General features: G+C 43.2%; 1 protein-coding gene across 9 annotated transcripts in view; it reads left to right on the plus strand.

The window, feature by feature from the left end:
- Nucleotides 1–16,327, plus strand: part of casz1 (castor zinc finger 1) — a 250,642-nt gene that overhangs the window by 209,083 nt on the left and 25,232 nt on the right. For 7 of the 9 annotated variants that reach the window (XM_064922913.1, XM_064922912.1, XM_064922914.1 and 4 more), the window contains 4 exons: nucleotides 1,523–2,116; nucleotides 10,902–11,835; nucleotides 13,391–13,456; nucleotides 15,157–15,243. In XM_064922913.1, coding sequence (XP_064778985.1) covers nucleotides 1,567–2,116; nucleotides 10,902–11,835; nucleotides 13,391–13,456; nucleotides 15,157–15,243 — 1,637 coding nt within the window. In that variant the 5' untranslated portion in view covers nucleotides 1,523–1,566. The remainder of the gene's footprint in view (nucleotides 1–1,522; nucleotides 2,117–10,901; nucleotides 11,836–13,390; nucleotides 13,457–15,156; nucleotides 15,244–16,327) is intronic. The other 2 variants (XM_064922911.1, XM_064922917.1) reach the window with 1 other exon arrangement.

Genomic DNA, 16,327 nt, shown 5'->3' on the forward strand with positions numbered 1-16,327 from the left:
AACACAAAGCAACAGGCAGAAGCAGTGCAGCCTACTGAGAGCAGAGGAGAGGACCACTATACCAGGCGGTGTCAGAGAAAGGCCCTAAAATTTGTAAAAGACTCCAGCTACCCAAGTCATAGAATGCTCTCTCTGCTACCATACGGCAAGCGGTAGCAGAGCATCAAGTCTGAAGGTTCCTTAACAGCTTTTACCCCCAAGTCATAAGACTGCATAACAGTTAATCAAATGGCTACCCGGACTATTTGCATTGACCCACTATTTTACACTGCTGCTAATAGCTGTTTATTATCTATGCATAGTCACTTTACCCCTACCGACATGTACATACCTCAATTACCTAGACTAACCTGTACCCCCGACTTGGTACCGGTACCCCTGTATACAGCCTCATTATTGTTATTTTATTGTTACTTTTTTAAAAACTTTAGTTTATTTAATGTTTTTGATTTTTTTTTTACATATTTTCTTACTTAAAAAAAAAATCTGCATTGTTGGTTAAGGGCTTGTATATATGTAAGTATTTCACACCTGTTGTATTCGGCTCATTTAAAATTTGAGAAGAGAAGAGAAGGGCAAAAGAGGAGTTTAGAGTTTGCTGGCTAGCTAGCTTACTTCTGCTAAAACTACTAGGAGGGCTGGAAGTAAAGCATGGACTCTGTTTCTAACCCTTGCCTGTCAGGGTTAAAACTAAGCAGCCCCCCACTCATTGGCAGAACCACAGCCTCTTTAGGTAAAGGGGAAGATTGGAAGATAACATTTCAGGAGGGTCTCTACAGAGCTGTCATGTGAAGGATTATGTAGCTTGTGTATTGGCTGCTTGTAGGACCTTAGGGGGTCCGATACTGATCTGGATGTGGTTTTCCTATTCAGCTCTCAGAGTTTTTTCCTTCTTTTTTCTGCAGCGGCTAATACGTTAAAACTCTGACTAAACTGACTGTCAGTGGTTTGGCTAACATATGCCCACTGTATGGGGCTGCAGGGTAGCCTAGTGGTTAGAGAGTTGGACTAGTTACCGAAAGTTTGGAAGTTCAAATCCCCGAGCTGACAAGGTACAAATCTGTCGTTCTGATCCTGAACAGGCAGTTAACCCACTTTTCCGAGGCTGTCATTGAAAATAAGAATTTGTTCTTAACTGACTTGCCTAGTTAAATAAAGGTAAAATTAAAAAATGTATGTATCTATCTCTTTGTCCCTGCAGTCTTGTGATTGCTGTTATTATTATTTTTTAAAGGCACTGCTTTGGGGCTATTTATAGAAGCTGTTAGACTGTTTTTTCCATGGTGAAGCTCAAATAATCACGTGAATGACACTTGATCGATGGCCCTTTGTTGATGAAGAGAGCTGGCCTACAGCTCTCATCTGATAAACAAACGTGTTCATTGAGGGAAATTATGATGACATTTGAATAACACAACTATAATTCCATGGTAGAACATTTGATAATAACATATGGTGGTTCTTAAACATGTAAATTGACATTCAACAATTTTCCTTTCTCTCTTTTCTTTTTCTCCAACAGCTGAAAGGACTTTATGCACTGAAAAGACCTCAGGAAAATCCAACATGGCCGGCAAAAGGAAAGGTGGCCTAAAACTCAACGCAATCTGTGCCAAGCTGAGCCGTCAGGTGGTGTACGACGGCAGCTCCCAGCATGCTGAGGGAGACCACAGCGTGGCGGAGAACAGCGAGCGCGGGAGCTCCCATTATGACGACAGCGGCGAGCGATTCGAGACCAACTTCCCCGAGGGCCTGAGTCTCGGCCAGAGTCTCGATGAGGACCAGAAACGGCGCAAGGCCATTGAGAAGTGGGTCAACGGGGAGTATGGGGATGAACCACCACCCTCTGCCCTGGACTGTGGGGAGGAACAGCACCAACAGCAGGGACTCAAGCCCAACAATGGCGAGGACGGACCCCCCGAGGGTGTGTACATGGTACAGCCCAAGGGCTGTAGTGACGAGGAGGACAACGCACCTGATGAGCCCGAACCCATGTTCGACTCTCGGGATGGCAGTTACCACGACGACAAGGACTCGGAAGACGGGCCTCAAAAGGACGCCTACATGCCGTTGATAAGTGAGCCCCCGAGTCGCCAAACATCTTTCTCCTCTCCAGGTACAAGGTTCTCTTTCTTTTCTCGTTGTTCTGTTCTTTTCTCGTCACTCCTCTCGATGAATTCTGTTCTCTCTTTAACTGCCCTTCAAACCTTCCATTCCTTTCACTAAAGTGTTAAGTAGCCAAGATATTTTAGGTGGGGGACATCCAGGACCTGTCCTGAACCTGTCCCTGGAAAGAGAGACTGTAAGGTTACAATGAGATTTCATGGGTTGCAAAACAATATTGTTTTGAACATTCGTTTTAGGACTGATGCCTAACTGAGTGTTCTGCCCAATGCATTGTCAAATAGCGCTGATGAATATTTCATCAAAAGTGCTTTACAGAGGCTTTTAAACATGATGATATTTCAAAATGAGGCAAATAATAAGTAGGAAAACCTTTTGTCATCATTGTGATGTTGCCAGATTGACTATAGATGCAGTATAACTTAAGCTAGCAAGATAATATTGAAGGAACAGCACCGATTTTTAACTAGCTATCGTTAACATTGCTAGCTATTTTTGACAAACTTTGCTAGCTAGTGACAACATTGCTAACTTGACGACATCAAAATGATGGAAAAGTTGCTTCCTACTAATTACTTGCGTACTTTAGCAATGTAATCATATTTTCAAGCCAGCATAGTGTAAATTAGATCTCTTTCAGAAGGACTGGGCATTAGTCATCAGTCGGGCATCAAGAGCGGCGTCTGTAGAGCGTTGATAACAATGGCAACGACGCGACCAAGGGACAGAGGTGCATCCCATGAATAGCCAGTGACGGTATTACTCCACAGACAGATGGAACTGACTAACAGGCTATTGGGAAAACAGTGACCTGTGTTTTTTTGTGTGTGTGTGTGTGTGTGTGTGTGTGTGTGTGTGTGTGTGTGTGTGTGTGTGTGTGTGTGTGTGTGTGTGTGTGTGTGTGTGTGTGTGTGTGTGTGTGTGTGTGTGTGTGTGTGTGTGTGGCTACAGTAAGTGAAACAACAAATTCATCCGGTATTTGGAGTAGGCTTACACTGCCTGCTCACTCTGTGTAGAGGCCAAAAGAGTTTGTCAGTCCAAGGATAAGCTTCATATTACACCCAGAATTACATTTTGAGTTTTAGATTTTTCCCTAAGCTCACTAAACTTAGTCACTGCCCAAGCCCACTATTACATACAGCGGTAGCCTAGTCTGCATTGGAGGAGTATAGGTCTCCATCATTGCTGAGGAACGATTAGCTCTTAGCACATGAATCCAGATAATCGGTTGTCAAATAAAGTCTGAAATAGAATAAGAACCTATTTCTTGCCATCTCCATTGAATCACAGTTGAGGGTACATTATTGTTCATGAACTTACATTTGATGAAAGCAGATATTCTGTAAGTGTATTTGCTTTAATTAATTTATTCATCAATTGATTTGCTGTGCATTAGTGGCTTATACAGCAACAGCCTATTAAATGATCTGTCTCTTTTTACATGATGTTCCTCTGGTAGCACTGAGGGACAATCAAATAGATTAGGTGGCATATACCTTAACGGTGTGGTCTTGATGTGGCAACAGCAACGTGTTAACTGCACAAACAATCTCCAGAGAATGCACCGTTTACAGACTTGAACTTGGAAACCAGGAGGAGGCACATTGCTATCTGAGAGACTGGGCTATATAGCTACAGTAGAATTCAAAACACAGAGCAGTAAAAAAAATAAAAAAGAGAGAGAGAAAAAAAGACAGAGACAGAGAAAAGATTAGTTTCACAGATAACCACAAAATAAGTGACAGAACAAGACACAGTTGGAGTCGTGTTGTTGTCGTGTGGTACAAAACAGGTTTTGTTTAGGTCTGTTTTCTGCTTGCTCACCTCACTTTTCACAGACATTCTTTGGTCTTTCATCTCGTGTTTCAGTGTCATGTACATATGCTGCAGAAGGTTTTTTTCATATTATTATTCTTTCCTTTTTTGTTTACACCAGTGGAGCAGCAGTGGCTGTGGCCTGTCAGAGAAGTGGGGCCAAGGGCTTCTCAGAAAAATATATTTTTTCCGGCAAATGCAGGGGCTTTGTGGTTTTAATTAGTCATTTTGTGTTTATTTGGTGCCTGTAAAAAAAAAAAACTGTCTGTAAATGTGTGTTTGTGTGTTGTGAAACAGGCTTACACCTTTCCCTCCGTTGGGTCCCTGCTACTTTACATCTCACAACAAAGGCAAACTGTTTGAAGACTGTGGAGAGAGCATCCTGCATTAGTAGCAACTCTTGTCTTTGTTTTTTTTTTGCATTGCTCTTTGTTGATTGTAACTAGGGCATCTATATTGCCATGTTTCTGTGGCGCTCACAATTAAAACATTTTCCCCCCCTCTCGCCGCTGTCTTTCAAAGGCTGATGCGGAGCGCGCATAATTATGCATATAAACATAGTGGCTTAATTATCTCTCACAACATCAGTGACAATGTAATTAACAAACATTGCAAGATCAATGAGAGAAACTGCGACCTTCAAAACATTTAACTCCTCACATCGAGGCACCGTGTGGATTTCCTATCAGTGCAAAACCCCAGAATACTTTTCCTAGATCATTTAGATGTTGCATTATTAGGCCTCTCATAAGCTATTCAGTGAAAACAACTGAATAAAAATGATGAAGGCAATGACAAAGATGCTCATCGAATCAAACACAACTGACCATGACTTCCAATTGCACTGCTATGTTCTGTGTCAAAGGTTATGGGTCATTTTCAAAACATTCTATTCGATTTATTTTCTATTTATTTATTTCAAAATAGCAAGCATGTTAACTTGCAAGAATTTGAGGAATCGTTCTGCAATTCATTAGTTTCTCAGTCATCCCAGACATTTGATTCCACTCCTCATTCCATGTAAGGACTTGAGACATCAGCTCAACACATAGAACTCTAGATTTCAGGTGATTTTGAAAGTCAATGATTGACCAAACGATTAGCATTGGAAATGTCCTGCTCTAAAACCCTGGGTGTATTTAAAGTGAGATTATAGGCCATATATAGTCTCAACAGCAAGCTGAAGCCTTATCATCTCCAGCACCTCACCGTACTCTATCTGTGACCCTCAGAAGACATGGTGGCACGCTGATATCCGTGTTTGGTCAGCAAAAAGGAGATATAATGCCCATTTGTTGTCACATCAGGGGAGGAGGGAAATGTGGTCCTATATTGCCTCAAACACAGACAAGGCCCTGGGTCTGTGTCACGTGTTGCAATTTGCCAGGCATGAAGTGCAGAGATTACACTCACTTCTTTTAATACTCTCCAATGACACCACAGTGAGAGAGGGGGAGAGGAAAGAAGAGAGGGAGGGGGGGGGAAGACAGAAAGCACAGTAGCAGCAAGGGCCAATCTCACCTTAACCTGTAAGCCCCGGTGTCCCTCACAGGCATTCGCATGACATCATTAAGAGGGTGCGAGATAAGGCTGGAGAATAAAACTCATTTACATGGTGTTTCACAAAGGTTATCTGCTGTCGGTTCCAGGCGTAATCCTTTCAGTTCAAGTCCAATTATTGGCCTGCCATTGATAGTCCGTCACGTGGTCTGAGAGCGGAATAATGTGACTCGGCTAATTTTAAGAATAACTTCTATAAAAAAACAACAACAATAAATTTATAAACATTATAAACCTACTACTGCTAACACTGCAACTGTTACTACCACTACTGCTATCTGCGAACTAGGCAAGGCATGAGAACTCAGGGATTATTGTGTGTTATACCACAGCATTGTTGAGTATTTGTTTCTGTTTGGCTAGAAGGGCATTCTAGAATGGACATTAAAACCAGATAACGTGACAGTTGGAAAATATATCGGGACACCTTGAAATCATGACGCGATAATAGCCTACAGATGCAGACCGTACTTGCTACAAAGTTACAGAAAGCTAAACAACTAACTTTATTTTAATGAGTAATGATTAATTTGATTTAATCTTTCCACCAGACGATACAGTCCGGGCAAAAGTTCTGAGGTTCTGAAGTAGCTAACGAAACAGGCTGGCTAATAATTTTTGGGATGTTTTGACCCAGTCGTTAATTCTATTCATTCCACGTTGCTATGCTAAACAAATCACGTATAGCGTATAGCTAGCTAGCGGAAGTTCAATGATGACAAGAGTCAAGAACTTCAATAAATAATGATTAAATAAATTATGTATAAATAAGGCAGCAAGAACTACAGCAAATAATGATTTGATAAATAATGTATAAATAGGCAAAAAACTGCTTATTGTCATGTCAATAATATAGTTATGGAGGATAACTAAGTAGCTGAAATGACAGCAAACTATGTGAATTTTCATTTGTTTTACCTTTGTTTCCATATGACCATTTCTTTGGATATATCCATTATAATGATCCTGATAAATAAATTCACCTGGCACAGAGAAGCTGACAGTCTAGTCACATTAACATGCAACATGTTGCACAAGTCAGATAGGCTCCCCGCAGTACCAAACCAAATGCTAGGCTAGTAGCATGGGAAAATATTGTCTTTACGCTTTTTTCCGAGGGAAATTACATTTATAAATTGACTGGCTGGGCTATGGGACAGTGGATACGCATTGATAAATCAAATGGTACTGTTAACAGGCATTACCTTTGGATTGTGGTGCTATAACTCCTTGCTATCAACCAATCCGCACTCAGGATCCAAACAACCCGTTTTATACACTGAACAGAAATATAAACGTAATATAAATGTAATGTGTTGGTCCCATGTTTCGTGAGACGAAATTAAACATCCCAGAAACTACAGACCCGGGTTCGATCCCAGGCTTTGTCACAACCGCCCTGCCCACACATCCCATAGTGTGGAGCACAATTGGCCCAGTGTCTTGGTGAGGGGAGGGTTTGGCCGGGGGTGCTTTACTTGACTCATCACGCTCTAGTGACTCCTTGTGGCGGGACGGGCGCCTGCAGGCTGACTTTGGGTGTATGATTCGACCTCCGCCTCTCCCGAGCCCTTTGGGGAGTCGCAGCGATGAGACAAGATGGCGGTGGATTTCTGGTATGGGCAGGCATAAGCTACGGACAACGAACACAATTGCATTTTATCGATGGCAATTTGAATGCCCAGAGTTACCGTGGCGAGATCCTGAGACCATTGTCGTGCCATTCATCCGCCGCCATAACCTCATGTTTCAGCATGATAATGCACAGCCCCATGTCGCAAGGATCTATACACAAATCTTGGACGCTGACAATGTCCCAGTTCTTCCATGGCCTGCATACTCACCAGACATGTCACCCATTGAGCATGTTTGGGATGCTCTGGATCAACGTATATGACAGCGTGTTCCAGTTCCTGCCAATATCCAGCAACTTCGCACAGCAATTGAAGAGGAGTGTGACAACATTCCACAGGCCACAATCAACAGCCTGATCTACTCCATATGAAGGAGATGTGTCATGAGGCAAATGGTGGTCACACCAGATACTGACTGGTTTATTGCTTCACACCCCTACTTTTTTAAAGGTATCTGTGACCAACAGATGCATATCTGTATTCCCAGTCATGTCAAATCCATAGATTAAGGCCTAATGAATGTATTTCAATTGCCTGATTTCCTTATATGAACTGTAACTCCGTAAAATCTTTGAAATTGTTACATGTTGCATTTATATTTTTGTTCGGTATAATATACTACAACCACTGCAAAACAATGATAATAAAAGTACTACCTTACTAAAATAACAAATTAATAGTATAGATCATTCATGACAATCATCATTTTTTGAATGAGACTTCTTTTTTAAAGTACATGAATTCTGAAAAAAGGATTGCCCCCCCCAAAAAAAGTTAGGATTGTGCAAGTGTAAGGTTGTGTTTTTGTCATCATAATAATAATAAAGTACAAATTATATTAAAAGATCACTTTTAGAATCAAGGCTGGGAATAGCAATAGTAGGCTATGTGCTAAAAATACTTTTACGTGTTAGGACTATGAGAAAGACAATCTGAAGAAATGTGTTTTAAGCCCCATTTTAAAAGCTCTGATTGATGGAACGGCTCTCAGGCAGCCATGGAAATGCAATGAAATGCCTACCGAGAATATTGCTTACCTCACAATAATAGTAGTAAATTAAAAAGATGCATTACAACAAGAAATGAACATCAATAAATACACATACAAGACATCAACTATTTAAGATACAGTGCAGTGCAACCATATTATAATTAGCTGTTTAGCAGACTCACCACTTGGGGGTCAAAGCTGTCCTTTTACTTGGGGTTAAAAGCGGTCCCCAGCTGAACATTTTGTCATTGAAACTTTTTGACTCATATACTACTATTCCTGGAACCAGTGGAATGTCTTGTCCCTTGCTTCGAAGATGACGGTCCTATCATTAGAGCTATATGATATGACCTGAGGCGGCCTGGCTCACCATGCTAGACGTCATGACCCTGCTACAGTAGAAGCCCATGGATGTAGAGTACAGTAAACGCTCCCATGACTAAACCACACACTAATGTCAAGGTGTATCTTAGGACAACACATTTGGTACATGTCTGTATAAGTAGATAATGATATGATCATGTATTTAGCAGGCACTTTTGTCGAAAGCGACTAACAGTAGTTTTCATATTGGGGATCCCAGCAGGAAACCAACCAGGATCTTGGATCTACCAACTGAGCCAACAGATTTACAGATATTATATTTTTTTGTATGGAGGTCCTCCTGAATTGAGAAGTAGGTGAATGTCAACGGGCTGCTTGATAAACTCAGATAAATCTAGTGCCCATTAATAAAGTACTATCTTATCTATGTTATCTTATCTAGCTCACTCAGTCGTCAAACACAAATGTACAAACATGCTGGATTGATCAGATGATATGTGACAAAACAGGCAGGAATTTCCTCTCAAATAGAAATACCTGATCCATTTCTCTTACATTTTTCATGCCCTTTCGATCCGCCAGATCCCCTTTCATACCAATGTGCCACAGAGAGCAGTAACCCCGGCGACGCTGATGGAAATTTGGGGATTATTTTACACTCCGTGAAGGAGATGTGAAAAGGCATGTGGGGGAGAGGCGACCGATTTAGCAATAACACAGAAATCGGAGACGAGAGCTGAAATGTTGTTGTATTAATTACCAGGACGGCGGCTGCTATTACCGCTGGCCCCGCCTTGTGTGTGTGCGTTAGCGATGAAAAAAGCAATCAAATAAATTAAGAAAAGGTCTGGAGGAGCGGGGTCCTGGGCCCGTGGCCAGAATGGAACCAAGAATGACAAAAGTTTTACATGACACCTAAGTGAAGTTGTCATCTGGAGCGTAGTGGCTGTGTTCATGATATCTTATCTGACATCCAAACTGACACCAGGCAAGATTTTTGGAATAGATCTGGATCAGTAAACACTACTGTTAAGAAAGGGAAAGCTGAATGCCCAAGGGTTTCCTCCTCTCTGTATCATATCTCTCTCTCTCTCCCTCTCTCTCTCTGTGTCATGCTCTCCCTTTCTCAGATGCACGGATACACATATACATACATTCTCTCAATCTCTTTCTCATACGTACACACACACACACACACACACACACACACACACACACACACACACACACACACACACACTACTGCTAGTGGCGTGTCTTAATAAGGGATAGCTATGCAGTGCTCTTTCTTCCCCCTATTTTTTTCAAGCACATTTTTTTCCTCCCTTTCCCCCAACTTGCTGACCTCTTGCGCTAACCTGGATGAAAGTTAATGAGCCAGAATTAATCTCCACATAATGCAATTAAACTATACATTTACTACATGTCCCCATGTCCTTGGGGAGGTTGTTCAATTTAATGGACTCTTAAAATAAAAAAAGTGGCGTTTCAGTTCACAAATATGTAAAAGCACATATGTGGCTTCCGTAGATAGAGACGCGATGGACTTGAAATAATGTTTTTTACTAAAGGGAACACGTTTCTGGAATGTTGTCATAATCAGAAGGCCCATTAGTAAGGTCTTTCACTGAGAAAAATGAAACCTTGTAACCTATTTCAAATTCTCAAGCATTCAACAATATACAAGAGATTAAATGGTATCTTCTCTTTCCATGACATCGACTGACAAGTAAATCCAGGTGAAAGCTATGATCCCTTATTGATGTCACTTGTTAAATCCACTTCAATCAATGTAGATGAAGGGGAGGAGACAGGTTAAAGAAGGATTTTTAAGCCATGAGACATGGATTGTGTATGCGTGTCATTCAGAGGATGAATGGACAAGACAAAAGATTCAAGGGCCTTTGAACAGGGTATGGTAGTAGGTGCCAGGCGTACCAGTTTGTGTGTTTTAAGAACCGCAACGCTGCTTGTTGCCATGTGTATCAAGAATGGTCCACCACCCAAAGGACATCCAGCCAACTTGACAGAACTGTGGAGTCAACATGGGGAGTGCTTTCGACACTTTGTAGTCCATTCCCTGACAAATAGAGGCTGTTCTGAGGGGCAAACTCGATTTGAGGACGTTTTGTACAATTGGTGTATATCTAAAGTGTTAGGTGAGGATAGTAGTACAGGTCATTTCCAAGTCAGAAGACTGACTGGGGAAGTCCCATGGAATGTTTTGGTTCATTTCCATTACGTTCGGCATAAAATGACTGGCAAAGAATCAGCCCTTTTCAGCTTTGTACAGTGCTTTTACTTCCCCTTTCTTGGTTTTATGATTTTTGGATAGAAGAATCTATTGACGGTCAATAGAACATGACACTTAGACAAAGAGGTCATACAAAAACGGTGTATCACATATTTTACCTAAGGGCTCTGTTCTCTCTGCTCCTCTCTGTTCTGTGCAGGAGAGGCGTCCACTCTGCGAGACTACGCAGCCAACACAATGAACGAGTTCCTGGGCATGTTCGGCTACGACGACCAGCAGGTGAGGGACGAGCTGGCCAAGAAGATCAGCTTCGAGAAGCTCAAAGCCGCTACCTCAGGCTCTGACCCATCCTCCCTGAGCAGCGAGGAGGCCACGCGGCGAGCCCGCTTTTCCAAGTATGAGGAGTACATCCGCAAGCTGAAGGCTGGCGAGGCCCTGCCCTGGCCCATCCACACCAACCCCAAACAAGAGGACCTCAACTCCAAGCTGGCCCAGGAGAAGAATGCCCTGCTCCAGGCCCAGATGGCCGCCTCTGGGGGGTGCCATTCCGGGGCTGAGGGCCAGATTTATCACTCCAGCCTGGACCACAAGCAGGGACAAGGGCAGGGGCACAACCTTGGGCACAATCCCCCACCAACCAACCCCACCTCCCACCTCCAGAACATGGCCTCCAGAGCCTCTAAGTATGACTTCTTCATCCAGAAGCTGAAGATGGGTGAAAGCCTGCGGAGCCAGCAGAATGGCAATGCTTACAAGAAGCCATCTAAGTACGACCTGGAGAATGTTCGGTACCTGCACCTCTTCAAGCCTGGCGACGGGAACACTGACATGGGGGGCGCCATCGCCTATAAAACGGGGAAGGTGGGCCGCCCGTCCAAGTATGATATCAAGAACATCCAGAAGCTGATGCCGGGGAGGCCCGAGTCCTCGCTGATGCCCAGCGTTCTGCCTGCCACACCTGGGAACCCGGGGACACCCATGGCTGCCACCTCGGCCTCCTCCGCTGGGGCCACGGGCCCCCCAGGACTCATCATGGATCAGACAGGCCACTTGGGCTTCAATACCTCCGACTACATGAAGTCCAGCTTCTCCAAGACCGACTCCATCACCACGGGCACTGTGTCCTCTGTCAAGTAAGAACCTCTTCAGATGACTTGAATGACACTTTAGCTGAACGACACCACATAGGTACAGAAGATCTGCATGAGAAACATGCTAAGCTTTTCTCACAAAGCAATATTAATGTGTGTACTGTATACTATATACTGTATATTACATGTTTATTCAAGTCATACATTTTCTTGAATGAGTTGTGAGATCCCAGTAGTGACAATTGGTCGCTCATGACAAAAATAGTCCAAGGAAATAATGAAAATCTCTCACAAAATTATGTCATTGCACCAAAAGTTGCCTATGCAAACCTCCCTGAATTATTAAATCAAATAACCCGTCATCTGAATCCTCCCCGATTTATTTAGCTTGTGTTTTGAAATGATTCCAGGTTTTAATATTGTACAATTCTCCTAAATTGTCTCTGTGGGACACCTGGGAGATAATGGGCGTCTCACATACACTTAACTGCCACTGCGAGTCGGTTAGCCTAACGCAAAGGTAATTGCCACCTCCACAACAGCCGATGCGAATGTAGTGTGAAATAGCGCATGGTGCCAATAGATCCACCATGTGATGAGTAGCGAAGGCCCATGAAGTGTTTACCTGCTGGGCACTCTCTTCGGAGACTGATTTAGCACAGTCATCGCAAAGTGACTGACTTCCTCCTTTGGCTGGGGTGGAACAACTGTCCCTTTAATGACTTTGCAGCTGTGACTAACTTACCAGACAGTCACAGGGCCTAGGCTGAACACTAAAAGACACTACATGGTCATTCCGACGTCTGAGGTGACCATACAGCGTTGAGTGCGATGCAGCCAACTCAGACTTCAGGGCTTTCATATTTATTTCGCTTAGCAGAGCAGAGCTATTGGGAAAGAAGTTGTCAGGAAGTGAGTTTGTGTTAATACAGGACGTACCGCCCCAACCTACCATCAACCAATCATGTCAATGTTGAGCTATACGGAGCCCTCCGCATTGTTAGTGCTAGCAAACGAGGGGGTTTGGGAAGCTAGCCCTGGTTAGCGCTAGCAAAAAAGTGGGTCCTTCTCAAGGCAGGTCACATTTCAGTAGGAACCATGCAATGTTTAAACTTAATGTGTTTCTGATGATTGGACTCAGTTCATTCAACTCCCCCCAGTCTAGTTCTATTGGTTCTACCCAACTTGTCGCTAGCTGAACCAATGCCTTCTGTTCCATCCAACCCTGTCTTCTCCTTCTGTTTGAACTCAGTCCATACTCCTGATGAGACATGACAACAGCCTTTGGAGGCAGGGTCCTTAGGGACCTTTCGAAAAGATTTTGCCTATCCCCATTATCTAGATTTGCATATGAGCACTCTCCAAAATAGCGCTTTTCCACTGCCTTTTGCCTTTCATTGTTGGAAAGCCATGCAAAAGTGTGTTCATACCTTCCTGATTCAAACCCATGTGAAAAACGCTGTCGCGTCACAGAAAATGTATATTAATTGCAGTAGTTTGAAACGGATTGTAGGTAAATATTGTGGCTTTTGTTTTTTATTAACAGTGCACCCAATACCCCATTAATCCTGTCTCTTTTTGTGTTTGCTTGTATTAGGAACGGCTTACCACCTGAGAAACCTGTCACAGAGGACGTCAACCTGTACCAGAAATATATCGCCAGGTATGCAAATCCTCCCTCTGCGGTGAAGCAAATGTTGTCCCGGACGTTGAGACAAAGCTTTTTTATTAACTGATGGCGTATTTTACACAGTGATGAAACTAGATGTGTAAAATAGTGGTAGAGGTCAAGTTCTGTGCTGCAAAGTGAGGGAAATAGTAAGAGGCCGAGTTTATGGACTGAAAGGAAGTGGAATTCTGTTAGGAGGAACAAGGCATGAGATGGTTTCTATGGTGGTGAGAGGTGTGCTGACAAGATGGTTGTACTTACTCTGTTTGAGGTTGAGAATTTCTTACAAAGTTACTACAGTATACTGGAACACTTTGCATGTCAGTCTTGAGTAGTTCAAGCGTACTGTGCGGCGGTGTATGTAACGAATATAGAGTGAAACTGTTGGTTACATGGCTGCATGGTCACTGAATTGTCCTCTTTATCACTCACAAAACACGGAGGCAAAACATTGCAAGGTAATCTCATATTTCAATAGACAACACAGTGTCCCATTCTCCAGTCATTTTGAACTCCACACTAGAAAGGTGATTGTCACTTGTTTATTTCTTCACTTTAAAAAGAAAGGAAAAGCACTGTTTCAAAAGCCCAAAGTTGCATTGGCGTTAATGATTACTTCTCCAAACCGTAACATGAAGGGCACAAATCAAAAGCACTGTCACTGAAAGACACACACATTTTCATCATGCACACACACACACACACACACACACACACACACACACACACACACACACACACACACACACACACAAAAACCTTCCTTGGACTGATTACATTTTGCAGATTTAATTAAGGAATTTTTAATGAGGCTTCTGCTGGCACTGCCAAGAACTGTTTTGATATTTGCGCTGCATAATGCATAAAATTTGTCTAAACATCTCGGTAGTTGATGCACGGGGAGGCTGCAGATAAGCCCAGATACAGTTTCAATTTCCGTGTTGGGGAGAGAGAGGGAAAAAAAGAAAGGGAAGAGGAGGGAGGAAAAAAGACAGAAAAGGAGGACTCATAAAAAGGGCAAATGTAGACTGGGGGGAGGGGGGTAGGGGTAGGGGGAGGTTCATCTCTCTGGAGCCACAACTAATGAGCGCACATTTATGCTAAAAACCCAGCTTTGTAAATGTTGTTGACTCCCACCTTCCACCCCCCTCCCCCTCACCAACCAAGGGGGGAAAAGTTATTTATCTCCTTGCCGCGCACCAGTTTGATGTTTTAAAGAGCTTCCCTGGTAGTGTTTAGTCGCAGTTTTCCCTCTTTAAATGCTTTCATGCACCCACTATTGCCGCGGCACTTTGATCTGCGTTGACTCTATTGTAACAGGAGATGTGCCGCAATCTCTGTATCGTTGTGATATTAATATTTAATCTGCAGCTGAATAGCAGCGGCCCATTAGGCCCCCTGACGCGGCAAGTGGGAATTGTCCATAGGCAAAGTGATACAGCTGGGCAATGAGCAGAGGGGTGGGCCACAGTCCCAGGGGGGCTATGTGTGCGTGTGTGTACGTGAGCGTGGGCGTGTGTCCGAATACGTGTGTACATGCACAGTCCATAGAGGAGTAGGGATGAGAAAAGCACCGATGGTGGGAGAGTTGGTTGGTGTGTGTGACCGTGTGTGTGTGTGTGTGTGTGTGTGTGTGTGTGTGTGTAATGTACTCTACTGTTAGCTCCATTTCTGTTTTTTTTTTTTTTCTAAAGAAGCCGTCAAACCTTCCCGAAGCCCCTACCACCACCACCACCACCACCATACCCTGAGCCCCCCACCACACCACCAACTTTTAAAAGGTAGTGGATTTGCCGTTCAATTAGCCTAATGAACTCCGCAAAGTGATCTGTAAATGCAGCCCTAGGATAGTCATACAGGCTACAGGCAACAATAACAAAAAACAGAGAGAGAGAGAGAGAAAGAGAGGTAGAAAGAAAGAGAACGAGTGAGGGAGAGAGCAGATGGTGCTCTTGGCAGTGGCAGTGCAAATGTTTATTTGTGTGTTTTCAGTCGTAATCGGAGGTTTTTTAACAGTCATCAGTAAACGCACAAGGAAAATGGTGCCCACTCTTTTACCTGGATAAGTCTTTACCGAGTCAGACTCTTACAGTCAAGAGGAGGAGGAAGGGGACGGGAGGGGGCGGCAGTAGCGTGTAGATCCACTCAAGCCTCTCAGCAGAACCTAACCTTCCTTTGATTAAAGCAAGCGCCGTTAACCTGAGAGAGAACTCCACAACATTGATTTGGCAAGGTTTAAAAGGCAAATGAGGGGAATCATGCGTTGGGTTTACAGTTTAATAAGTGTCTGTGTACCGGCTGCTTTTGAAATAAACGGAGCTAATTTGAGTCGAAATTGGTGTGACAGGCGAGTCAATTGTGGGGTGTGCGGAAAACAGCCGTATTTGCGTGACGAGATGAGTTGTTTTGGAGGTATGGTTAGGATTAGGAGGTAGTTCTCTGTGAGGTGATTGGATTCCCTTTTGGTAGTGACAGACACCTTGAATGTTAAAGGGGGGAAATTTGGGTTAGGTTAAGTTTCGGGAATAGAAACAGGTGTTTCCCTCCATGAAGGTGATGTTTTTGTCCATTTGCTCACTAATCGCCAGAAGAAAAGGAAGGATGCACCCAAGAGAATTAGGGAGGGAGTTTATATTCAGACTATACTATCATTGCAAAATAGCATGCATGATTTTATACCACAATAACATAATTTTTCAGACCCTTTTTTGTGAAGATAACGTCTGCTCTATGACTGTCTTCTATGAAGAAGCATTGGAGTGTCCACAGCTTTTACACCTGTACCTTGATTAGTCATGACAAAATCACTCAGTGTAAAGTCCACATGGCCCGTGATGTAACTCTGTACCCTTTTCTTTGTCACTT

This window comes from Oncorhynchus masou, chromosome 18 (assembly GCF_036934945.1).
Source record: "Oncorhynchus masou masou isolate Uvic2021 chromosome 18, UVic_Omas_1.1, whole genome shotgun sequence".
Classification (NCBI taxonomy): Eukaryota; Metazoa; Chordata; class Actinopteri; order Salmoniformes; family Salmonidae; genus Oncorhynchus; species Oncorhynchus masou.